At 40.1% G+C, this 13101-nt stretch overlaps 1 protein-coding gene across 5 annotated transcripts in view; it reads left to right on the forward strand.

The window, feature by feature from the left end:
• Positions 1–13101, forward strand: part of palld (palladin, cytoskeletal associated protein) — a 67449-nt gene that overhangs the window by 28000 nt on the left and 26348 nt on the right. For 3 of the 5 annotated variants that reach the window (XM_085398411.1, XM_085398415.1, XM_085398414.1), the window contains exons 5-11: positions 117–234; positions 314–376; positions 3640–3781; positions 3911–3934; positions 4623–4742; positions 6634–7102; positions 8807–8842. In XM_085398411.1, coding sequence (XP_085254537.1) covers positions 117–234; positions 314–376; positions 3640–3781; positions 3911–3934; positions 4623–4742; positions 6634–7102; positions 8807–8842 — 972 coding nt within the window. The remainder of the gene's footprint in view (positions 1–116; positions 235–313; positions 377–3639; positions 3782–3910; positions 3935–4622; positions 4743–6633; positions 7103–8806; positions 8843–13101) is intronic. The other 2 variants (XM_085398412.1, XM_085398413.1) reach the window with 2 other exon arrangements.

Consider the following 13101-nt stretch of genomic DNA (forward strand, 5'->3'; position numbering starts at 1 on the left):
GTGGAGGCAATTTTCCTTCAAGCATTATATTTTAAATAAAAGCGTACAGAGTTTTGAAGTTGCTCTTTTTTTTCTTTCTAGAAATAAGTTTTTGTTTGTGTTTTTCCTTGTTTTAGAGTCCAGAAGAAGACTACTTCGATGTCCCTAACAATACGCTCATCTTCACCCAAAACCCCTGAGGTGCTACCTCATCGCACCACCCTGGTGCAGTCCTTGTCTCAGCCTCCACAGCGGGTAAAACATCTTTCTTTCTCTTTCCGTTTCTTTAAATAACTTCATCTGTTTGGAAAAGTAAATGTGTGTTGTCTTCTAGATGCAGAGCCCAGTTTCATCACTCTATGCTGGTGAAGTCTCAGGCCCTCCTCTGTTCACCAAGGTAAGTGTGCATACACTTTTGTGTAACATACTTTACACAAAACGTAAGTAGACATGGCAAACATCATGAACATGTGTGACTGCTAAAAAACCCCATCAATAATCAACCACAACAATAACCAATAACCTCTGGGACTGAAAAATGAAGCCAGGGTAGAAGTGCTAAAAACTGCAATTTCTTGAATGGCCACTTGAGGCAGTTTAGCGAGCTATAGCTAATTTCTCTCAAAAGGTTATGTTTTTTTCAGTGTAGTACACACATATTTGCTTGACAAGTGAAAGGTTGCTTCTTCAATGCTAGACTGAAACACAAATTTCTTTTGGAGTTTAAACAGGAAGGGCATCTGATGTAAAATTAAATAAAGTCAAAATTAAATATATAGAGGTACCCACTGTGGTGAACTCTTGAGGCAAGGAACCAGCCAAAGTAGCTTTTTTAATTAATTTTTTACCCTTACTGAATTGCTTTGAGACTTAAAGTTAACCATTACTAAAGGCTTGGGAGCTTTATGTTGCTGTCGATACTGTTGCTAGTTACTGGTGTGAGTCACTGAACTGGAAGTTTAGGTAACATTTGTGGTGTTGGTTACCCTGAAGCACTTTTAATACAATTATCTGACAACCATTGTGGCTTCGTGTGTGGTTAATTATACTAACAGCACATCCAAGAAGTCTGTGCTCAGGTCTTGGTGAGTGAAATGATTTTATTTATATGATATTCATCATTAATTTGCAGGTGTACCTGTATAGTTTGGGGATGCAGCTCACTAACCAAGCATGCCAAGTTTAGCTAATAACTCTGAAATCTCGTCCATATACGTCATGTCTGGCTCCAAAAAAACATCAAGACGACAACCACAAGGCTAAAGTAGAGGCCCCAGAACTTTACTTTACAAAACAATGGGTGACATCATGGTTTCTATGTCTATCTTTTATGTACAGTCTATACATAAAGCACTGTTTTTAACTCATTGCTGCTGTGGCAAAATTAGAAGCCTGCCATTGTCTGACATATTTGAATGCAATACCATGAAGATTTCCTTTAAAAAGAACAAGGGAATTGTTACCCAAACCATAAAAAGGATACATGCAATTCATCATGCATGCAATGCATGTACACATACAAACACAGAACCTGTTAAACATTGTCCTCAGACTCTTTGTCTTCCCATAATAACAGCATGCAGTGCTGTGGCTTTCAGCAGTGCGGGTCAGATAAAACATAGACTTTGATGGGAGCTCCTCCTCTTCAGGCTCCAGGACGTCCTTTTCCAACTCAGACTCTTCAGCACTCCTCCAACAGCCCTCATCTCCCTCTTTTCCTCAGGCTGTGGGTCATGTGATGGCAGGAATGAGACGAGTTGAGGCTTCAAACATGCCCGCCAAACCCACAAGGGTCAGGTCTCTTTCACTCTCATTGAGCCAGTCAGTCTCTAAATCATTTTGCACTTCATTACAAAAAGTCACTTGTTTTTCTTCACCCCCGCACCCAGCCTCCTTTCAAAACTATAGCAAGCTTTAATCATCTCGATGAGAGGATGTTTGCCTGTAGTGAAGTCAGCACTGTGATGTCACCCTTACAGCGCACCCATACACCCACACACCCATGATGTACATTCAACCCATGCTCTTCTCAAAGTATGCCCAGAAACACAGTGAGAGGCACATTTATCCACACTGACACTGAGTGCCTCCTGTTGAGGGATGTAGCAGTCCATGTCACCGTGGATTTTACCTCAGCTCTCATAAGGATGTGTTTTTTCTTAACTTCTGCAACTTGATAAGCTGTGGTGTGATTAATTGGACAGAGGTGGTCATTTGTAAAGTGGAGGGTCTCCAACTGGGAAATAAAGAGCACCCATGTGGGAGGTTTAATCCCCCTTAAAGCACACATACATGTGCATATGCACTTAATGCATAAAAAGTTAAAAATATTTTCTGGATCTTGTCAAATTATTTAATTTTTTTTAGTTTGAAAAAACTATTTTGTAGATTCACTGTGAACTCCAGTGCACACCTAACCTGACGTACTGTTGATATTACAATTACTTATCGTGAATGGATGGTTCATTAACAGGCACTGTTTATTTCTTCTTACTCACACTAAAATAAAGCTACATTTTATTGCAATGTTTTTACTGGTTAGGGTCACTTGATTTAATGGGCTTTGACTCAGGAACTAAAATTAGCTTGAAATCCCCGATTTATACCAAACTTAAAACAACTGAAAATATTAGACGGGTTAATAATTAACAAACAAAGAGTGTAATTTATTCTGTTATAAGAAAAGCTATACTAATAAAGTACTAGCTTATGTTAGCCAACTTAAAAGGGAGCTGTTAGGCCTTTCTTTTCTATAAATGAGGAGTGTTATAATGGCCAAAATTCCAAGTATTGAGGTCAGAGTTTGCACAAGTAATCCCTGTGAGACAGCAGGATGTTTTTTTCCTACTCCTCTTTGTTCTGTATGATCAGTGAGAGCAGATATCGTCATGGACTCTGGCTGCCCTGAAGCCCCGCCCACCCACTGTTCAAATTTTATGTCTATTAGGAGCAGCCAATCAGAGACGAGTTGGCTTAAAGTGAGGGTGAAGGGAGCTAAAACAAGTTGTAACAGGCAGCGGATAGAATAAATGGCTGCACCAAGGCCAGTATAAAATGCATTTGGATTATTTTGAACTGAGATTATTTATGAAGCAAAAACCATCACGTAATTGTTGGGTGATGTGATAAAAATCCTGCTTCAAAAACTTCCAGTGCACATCCATATCAATGATGATTAACAGATGTTGGAAACAATGACTTTTGTTTAAGGACATTCGGTTTGTCAGTGTCCAAATATTTAAGAAATAATTTCATCAATTTTGACAAAGTGATCTAAGCTCGTTTTAAGTCTCGGCACTTGGTGACAGCTATTTGGAAGGAAACGGATGCTCATTTTAGACTAAAGATGAAATATATGGAGTAAACAGCCAGATTAAGGTACATTATCTGATTGCCTGAGGCACAAAACGAAGGGACCAGATGGAGCCAATTAAAGGGGACTCCTGGTTTGCTAAAGTGGAAGTCCTGTGAAAATAAGCTTTTATTTTTTTGATAGCCTTGTAGCTTAAGTTCATCCACTTTGCTGTTTGCATATAAGCTACTGCCATGCCATCTTTCTCCTTCTTCTGTACTTGTCACCTATTACTCGCTCCTTTTTCTCATGATCTCTCTCTTATTTTTTCCATTATGTTTTGGCTTATCATTCCTTCCTGTGTGCAGCTCCTGCAGGATGCCCAGGCATCTGAGGGCCAGGTAGTGGTTCTGGAGTGCAGGGTTCGTGGAAGTCCTCCTCTGCAGGTCCGATGGTACCGCCAGGGAAACGAGATCCAGGACTCTCCTGATTTTCGTATTCTCCAGAAAAGTGAGACAATTGAGCAAACTGTTGTAGCTAAGGCATTTTTAGATTTTAGAATTAAACTGATTTCACATCCATTAATAATCATAATGTCTTTGTTCTCTTCCTCTCTGTCTGTTATTTGCTGTAAATTAGAGCCTCGATCTGCAGCTGAGCCAGGTATGTCACCTCAGTTCCTCCAAGAACTACTCTATCAATTACTCTGCTTTCATGTTCCCAGCCGCAGTCAGTGGTTAAATTTAGCAATGGATTATAAACTTTGGCTGGAGACTCAAGCTGAACTGCAGCCTAGGTCATAACTACAGAAGATCACAAGTCAATAAATCTGACACAACACTCATTATTGCATCTGCTGCAGTCACAGGGAGTCCCTGAAGCCCCATCATCTGCTAACTCCAACACATAAACAATGACACACACTAATTTATGTCAGATATTTTCCACCTGTGTGACTCAGGGGTCATTTCAGGTGCGTCTTTCTGGCTTTGAATCACTCAGACATCCCTGAACATCTGCACTCGTGTCTGGCTGTTCTTCATTAATAGTTACGTCTGTGCTTATTCATCTTCTCCCTGTGTCTGAATAGTGATTCATCAGTCTACGTGACATGTCAATCATCACGCTTCTGTGTATGTAATTCATCCCCATATTGATGTGATATCTCTTTTATGTTTCATTACAAACAATTCAAGTGTCAACGTGTCACTCTGCTCATCACAAACAAATCAAGTCACAACAAGTCAAGTCTCAGTGTCTCACGCCTGTGTTTATTCTGTCTCTCAGCTTCAACTCTCTTAATCATCAAAAATGTACTTTTTTCAGAGGTGTGGTTTATTTGTTTTTTTAGAGGAGATCTGCACCCTCGTTATTGCCGAGGCCTTTCCAGAGGACGGAGGTCTGTTTTGCTGCACTGCCTCCAATCTTTATGGCTCTGTTAGCAGCACAGCCCAACTCACCGTTACCCCAGGTACGTCTGAAACAGACTGAACAACATTATCAGCATATTAACAAGCCAATGAGGCAAATATAGAAGTGCCTTGAGATGTTGGAGTCTCATATTAATTCCCCACATAAAATCAAAGACTCAATAACCAGCTACATTAAAAACTAGACCATTTTATCTCTGGCTTGGTTGCTTACCGGACTTATATTTTTCAGGTTCAGTAACTGGTCATGCAATGTAAACCATAAGGTGCCAAATCCATCCCAGTATGTTCGATGACCAGGGGGAAAATTCAAAAGACTACATTGTTCCCCATCTCCAAAACATATGGGTTAGGCAAAAAGCTGTCACAACATACGGCCTCTCAGCAAGAACCAACAATCTACATCTGGTCCACTGCGCAACCTTGCATTGTGCAATATTATTGTAGAACTGAATCAGTTTGGATTTTTCTACTGTATCTGCAGGAAGCTTTGTGTTGCGAGATGTTGGAATGGATGATATCATGAGACTGGTTTTCAGAACTCTTAATTTTGTTCGAGCCAAAGGTCTGAATCATTGTCACTTTTACGGCTCTGTTTGTAACTAAGACATTACTGATCACCCGCCATACCACAGATTGGTTAAGCCAAGGAGCCGTGCAGATGCATTTCTTTTATTCACAACAATAGCGTTTCTTTGCGATGACAGTAGAATGACTGAACGTGGAAAAACTGAAACTTACAGTTGAAAATGGACTTATTTTTCTTAAGACGTCTCATGTTTCGTAAACGGATGCTTCACTGATTGTTAATGTTTTCAGAATTTACTCAAGCTTCTCTACACAGAAAGAAAGAAAAAAATGATTTAAAAAATGTTATAATTCACTGGTTTTACTGATCCAGCCCATTTGGAATTAAATTGGGGAGTATGTGGCTCATAAACTAAAGACAGTTTTACATCCTTGTCTTAAGTTGTGGTTTCAGTATTATCCATTGTTGAAGTCACATGAAAATCCCCCAAATCCGGAGGAATTTCAGAGTTAATAACTAATTTCCTACATGTGTCCTGGCAATTTTGAAGGCCAGACTTTTTGGTCTCTAACTTGTTTGCTTTCAATGATTCTAGTTTCAGGTTCTGGGTGCTGTCGTGCTGCCAGACTTTGTTTTTCAGGCTTTAGTAACAGAACTTGCTGGCAAGCATCTTAATCATGGTTGATTTCTGAGAAATCCATTGGTGATGGCCTATATTCTCCTTATTGGGCTTTAACACTGTGAGGTCTGAATCATACCTAGATGACTGTAACCCTATCCTGTTTTTAATTGTTCTTTGGAGAACAGTAAAAATAAAATGTTTCAATACCTTGATGAGTTAGACCTCAGAGGGTTAATAGGCTTTAAACAGTTACGCCAATATCCTTGTTTTTCAAAAGATAAAATTAAATAAAGATGAAGTTTTCCAAAACAGAGGAAATCTGGCAAAGGAGTCAGTTCTGGCTCTTTGCACTAGCACTGATAGTCCAGTAGTTCCCCTGAGGTCTTACAGTTTACATTCATTAATAAAAGCTGCCATGGTAGGTCTTTAGAAGATCACTGTCTTCTTTTGTGTGTATTGTTATGTCGCATGTGAGGGAAAGGTGAAATTTGTGAGTGGAGCGGGACACAAATATTTCTGTGTGCATGCTCACAGACAGAACTGTGTATGTACAGAATGGGACTCACCGCACAGTTTAAAGCAAAGGCTGAATAAACAGGAATTGCATCAGACTGAACTGACTGGACCCAGCTGCTGCTTCAGATCAGATATGCAGTGATGCAGTGTATGTGTGTGTGTGTGTGTGTGTGTGATCTTTATAAGGTCTGTGATGGCTAGAAGAAAAACTAAACATTAAAGTTAAAAAACAAAAATCCACCTTCTTCTTGTTTGTTTCCCTCAGCAGCTGAGGACTCATCCAGTAATGGCATGTCTGGTGATAGCTCAGGGTTTGAGGATGCATCAGCCTTCCCTCCTCCTCCCCCACCCACCGAGATCAGCCTCCTGGAGCTGCCACCCAAGACGGTGCCTCAGCCCAGCGCTGAGACTCTCCAGATCAAGGAGCTGGAGATCTGGCCCAGTGTGTCAGCTATGCCTCCAGTACAGATGAGCACAGAGATGGAGGACAAAGGGAAAGAATCTGTGCAAAATGGCCAAGCCCTGCATCCACCATCACCTCCAAGCCTTCCTAAAGAGACCACACTACCGCCCCCACCGCCACCTCTGCCACAGTCTGATCCCACAACAGATATCTCTATGCCAGTTCAAAGTCCAGCCCCTGTGATACCAGATTCATGCCCAGCACCAGGCAAGCTGTCTCCATCCCCTGGGAAAGACGGGCCTCCGCTGCCTACCAAACCTAAACCAAAGCTGTAAGTATCGGTCCTGTCCACATGTGTTTGTGCCTACGGTGTATGCTACTCAGCAGCAAGGGGCTTGCTGGAGGGAGGGAGACAGACTTGGATGATCGTCTGAGGTGTGGTGGGAATGATAGTGTTGAGTCTCGGTTTTGTCAGGAGGGTTAAAGGGGGACTCCCGGGCCTTTTCAGAACAAAAGCATTCCTCTGCCTTTATGTGTGGCATCGTGTGTGCCAGGGTGAGTCTGGGAGCTGCTGTCTGTCTGTGCCTGTAAACAGATCAGAGTGGCATTTGCTGGATGGCTCTTATTGTTTCTGTCTGACCTCGCACTGCACGCCCAGCCCAGGACAGAGTATAGTGTTTTTTCCTGAGCACCTTTCTGACAGCTCTGTAGGGATCAGGTAGGATGTCATGGTTATTAGATAAGGGCTGGACAGGGTATGGCTTTATTTTCAAAAGTCCTGTGTTTTGTCTGCAGTTAACAAGCCTTTTGTGCATGGGTTTTACCCACCTAGCAGATGCATTTCTTTTTTGGACATGTAACAAAACTCCACCTTTGTCCTAAAAGCAGGGAAGCTGTGGTTAGCACTCCCTTCATGCTTCCAGGGTTCCACACTGGTATTGTTTCATATTCACATTAGAGTTATCCTAATGAAATTATTTTAAAGATGGCAGTTTGGGCCACTGAACTTAACAAATATTGGACTTTAATTAGACTTTACACAGACACCGATGATTCTTAAAGGCTGAATGAAACATATACTGGTAATCCACTGGGTTTCCTATATCACCATAGTGATCCTTCTGCCCCGGATCTCCCAGGCTAGCCTGCAGATGCATTGAATTGGTTCCAAATTTCAGAAAGACACTAGTGAAATCCAGTTAATGACCTAAATGATCCTTGAATTATCATGTACTGGAACTTTAAAACTGAAAGGTTTAACTGAAATTATGTATGGTTGTCAAGGAAGGTACTACACCAAGCAAGCAAGCAATTTATTTATATAGAACTTTCAAAACAACTCTCAGCTGAAAACAAAGTGCTGTACACATGACATAACAAATAACAAAGTGAAATAGTATATGTAAAAAACCAAAAAAAAACAAACTTAAATTGCTTGACCTTCTTCTGTTTAATGGATAGATGCTGTACAGCCAGAACTTTGGTTTTACCGAAAAGTGCCCTCACAATGGTCTTTAGTTTTATTTGACCTGCAATATTTCATCTTTTTAGTTCTGGTAAAAGTTAAGGGGAAATGTGGTGAACAACACCAACAGATGTGAATGAAATTCAGCCTCTTGTAAGATAAACGGCCAAAAGCAGTTCTCAATTTTGAGATGAGACATTGAAGATACTACCAATGAAAACCATTGGTTGACATACATATGTAGTTCGGTAAATACATTGTTGGGTCTCGGACTGGATGTCCACTATATGCCAACTGTTAGCCACAAGGTGATTTGCAACAAACAAATATATATATATATAAATATAAATAAAACAGTTAATTTGGTTTATGAAAACCACAGCAGATGGTTAAGTGTGGCATTGATGTGGCTTATGTCTGTCTGCATGTGGTCTACAGTTTGATTACAGTGCAGTAAAGCTTGATTCCTGCATTGCACAGTCCAGTTTCACTGCATGTGTGCTGGATTTGATACCTGCTCCTATCTGGTGTTCATGTAAATGTTATGACTTGTTAATTCTGTGCTTCCAGAGCTGAGAGTATAGTGGAGGAGGCAGAAAATTACAGGTAAATATGACTATGAGGACGATGCTGTAGAGCTGTGCCACATGTTCTGTAGACCTTGTAAATTTAACTATGAAAGAGGCAAAGCGATAGTAGACACACAAGAAATCAAACTCATTAAAACTTCACATCAGCAAGTCAGACAGTCCCAGAAAAGCCACGAAATGATGTTACAAACCTACAGAAAGACATCCAATAAAACCAAAACGAGTTGAGTAGTTTCAAAAAACTTTACCATTTATTATCAACAAAGAAAAAACAGAAGTCCGAACAATCAGCAAAATATTACCACTGAATTGCAAAAGGCTAAAGGGCCTTACAACCCTTTGATGGAAGCCTCACAGACCATCCCACTAAGGGTTATAAGATCTGGTGTTATCCCTCCAACCTAAACACACATCAAAACTAATCCCAGGGTAAAAAAAAAAAGCCCCCAAAATAGCACCACTGGACTCATAAAGACCCAGAAAGAAGCCAAAAATCATAGGGCTAAATCATTCTAACATCAACCACTGCTACAGGGACAAGAGCAAGTTAGTTGTAAGCTAACTGGTTGTTGTCCAAAATGGTTCAAACCTTGATGGGAACAGAAGATCCTGTTAAATGATTCATATTGAATTTTAGGTTTTGATTATAACGGGCATTACATTCCATTTAAATTTCTTTCCTAAACGAATATGAGATTAATATTATAGATACCAATGACAATGATACTGACTTTAGCTTCCAAATCTAATTTGTATAACATAATGTACAGCAACTTTGTGTACGAGGGTTACATTTCTAACAAATGTGTGGGATTTCTTCAACTAGCAGCATATCAGCAAAGTTGGTTCTCTGTGAGTTTTTCCACAATAACATCACAAGTACGCCACTAGAAACAATCAATTCCCAACTGTGAGGCAGTGTAAGCCACCCCTCTCCTGCCCTCTCCCCTTTAAAATCTGTAATTACACAGTAAAACCAGCAGCCATGCCATTAGCCAAAGGTCATCTTTCTGCCAGACCGTTTCCTCAAATGGCCTCTATAAACAGAGGTTGACCACTCTCAGCTTAAAGCACCCAGGGCTTTTCATTCAGTTCATCAGGTCCTGTTTGTTCAGTGTCCATGTAGTCTGAGATACTCTGCAATATTCTGCAATGCAGCAACTTTAAAAAGTAATCCCACTTTGCTGCTTTAATTACTTTTGGGTTTGTTTTTTACAGAAGGTTTTTTTTACATAAGACTTTCCAACAAACCACTTTGTTAGCAGACAGACACAGTGTGGAAACTCTTACACTAACGTCTTGTATATTTAAAATAAGGTTTTTATCGTGAAATAGCTTTTGTTTTATTGTATGTACACAAAGGCAGTGAGGATCAGTGTGGATTGACTTTAATTATCAGAGTGAGCAGTTTAGTTAGCTTAAAGGATAAGTGTCTAGACTTACTTGCTTTCATGCTACGTCATTAGCTTTCTGGAGTTATGTGCATTTAAGCTTTTACTACTGAAAGTCGTGCATGCAAATAGCTCCCAAAAATGCAGTGTTTTCACAGCACTGGCTATTATCGAGCAGAGAACAGCTGCTAGATAATCGCAAATCGCTAGTGTTTATTTCAAATGAAAAGAGCATATTCATAAATCTAAAATAAAACGTTCTAAATCACAGGAACAACATACTGGAAGCCTGTGTAAGGGATGACTTTTGCTTTAATAATACTGGGCTGATGAGATGTAGGAAGTCGCTGTGTGACTTGGCAGGCAGGCGGGATTGCAGGAGACCCGAGCTGTGAAAACAGACCTGCTGTTTCTCTCTGCTGAAGGAACAGCGAGCTGGGTTGGTAGGCATTTGGGTTTGATGTCCGGTGTTGATGCCAGACATCAGCATTAAGAATTATAGGAAATTCTCAGGGGAGAGGCCCAGATTGTCTGGGTAGATCTGAACCAAGGTTCGTGTTTGAATGGAAAGCAAAGTTCTTTACCACAAGGCAGTGAAGTGATGGATAGCAAGCTAGAAACACTATCTCACTGCATCTGGAATTCAGCTTTTTTACATCTAACGTTACTACACAATGACATGAATTATGGCTGATTTATGTGCTTTAGTACTTAGTGAATTTGATGGATGTGATATTTTCAGACTACTGCAAGCAGGATAAAAGAACAAGCAACAAACATGTACGGACAGTTTTTTGTTTGTCTTTTTATAAACTGTTTTAAGGATTAAGCATACAATGTAAAAATGTTTAGTTAATGTGACCTTTTGCTTCAAGCACATTTGTTATTTAAGGCAACCCAAAGTTCTCTTGGCATTGGAGCTCATTTGATTGTGTGTGCTTGTCTGGGAAATAAACCATAGTTCCCATAGCAGGCCCTTAAATATAGAGCTTAAACAGTTGAGGAATACTGCGTGCCAGTGAGACATCTGTTGCATCTAAACATATGGACAGGGCCATCATGGGAAGAGTTATTGTCTCACCTGTTCTGCAGGGTTTAACTGTGAACGCGTGACAACCTGTAAAGTGCTTTCATGACAGACTGGCGGAGTAACACCTTAAGCTTGTAAATCTGTGTGCTCTAATCCAGATGCGTGCACATGTATTAGCAGATGACGTGTCAGTGTTGCTGGTATCCAGGGTTGGTTTTCTTTATACGCCTACAGGTAAAGGTTCATGCTTGTCTATTGAGACACCTCATAAAAGAAAAAGTTATCGTCACACCGTGATACATGAAATCTTCGCAGAGGTTGTATTAGTTTATGAAGGCTATGAAGTCAAGCTGCACTCACAGTCCCAGCAGGTTTCAGCTATCTCACATCAGGTGATGGCTCAGCTGTTTGCCTTCTATATTTATACTTACACCTTCTGGACTTACTCCCGAAAAACATCACATTGTGCAGATTATTTTACTTTAACTTGCTCTTCATCTGCAAGCTATTTTGCAATCCAACTTCAATGTTCCTTGTCAGTACTCGGTATGAAAGGGCAGGGAGGTCCCAAAACAGAGCCATACTACTGTATATTTTACCACTGAAGAAAATACCCACATTTGTTTGACTATAATCAGTCCTGGATGGACCGAATATTCCCCATTAACTTATTTATGAATACTTATTCTTCCATAAAATATTATTCACATCTAATCAATAGTCAAAAACTAGAAGAGCAACCAAATACAAAGTTAGTATTAAACATGCTTGAAAATAAGCACACTTATGTTACTTATCCCTACCAAATCATGCTGATCGTTATGTTTCCCTTAAACCTTCTGATTTTGTTTGCTTGCTAGTTTTTCTGTGACCCAGTGGATAGAGGGAAGACTTTACTTTCAGACTTCTTTACGTCCTAAACATCTCTTTATATCAAAGACATGCTTGAGAGCTTTACATTATCTTTTTTACTTGTGACCTTATGACCATGCAAGTGTAGTTACAAGCAAATGTGTGTTTGGCATTGATGGTAGTATGGTCTGGAGACACCTTTGGCAAAAATCAATAGTATGATTCTCAAAGACTGATGCTAGCCAAACAGCGGTAAATTGCTGAGGGGCTGAGTTGTCATCCTCTCTCCTCACTTTGCTGTCTTAAGGGATCTGGTAAGTAACAAAGGGAAGCTGCAGTTTCGATACCTACTTTTGATGTACAAGTTATTTAACAATCTACATATGACACGACGACTTACATACTCTGAAATACTCCAAGAAAGACTCCAAGACACAGAAAGAGACACTAGAGTGCAACATTAAAAAGGTGTGACCACCACGATGTTGACCGCGATACTAAGGGCAAAGCATTATATTATAGGTTGGTACCGCATAATGTTTAGGTGGGCGTTACAACAAGCATGAGTAGCAGAGGTAACAATTATCCCCAAACCCATTCCACAGCTTAATCTCTTGTTCATAAGACCAGGCATTGGCTTTGACAGTCAAAATTGTTCTCTTGCATGGATTTTATTCCACAAACTGCTTCTTATGTACGTGCGAGCTGAACTCTCTGTACTGCTGTGGATTTGTTTTTTTTATATACAGCTCTACATTATGTTCATTTTTACTCAGTATGATGAAAAACAGGCAAGCTTTGGCACTTAGCAGGACCTCAATTTAGACTTTTCTCACAACAGTGATCATGATGTTTGTGCAGAGGTTTCAGAATGGTTCGGGCTTCGGGCTTTTTTTTTTTTTTTTTGTGGGTTTGTTAAAGAAATGCTGTAATAATGAATGGTTGACTGTATAATGTGCAGTGCGTGTGTGGCTAGTGCAAAGCCTGAGGGCGAAAGAAAGA

This window comes from Rhamphochromis longiceps, linkage group LG23, assembly GCF_057381845.1.
Source record: "Rhamphochromis longiceps isolate RC_006_pf linkage group LG23, R_longiceps_female_GT1.1, whole genome shotgun sequence".
Classification (NCBI taxonomy): domain Eukaryota; kingdom Metazoa; phylum Chordata; class Actinopteri; order Cichliformes; family Cichlidae; genus Rhamphochromis; species Rhamphochromis longiceps.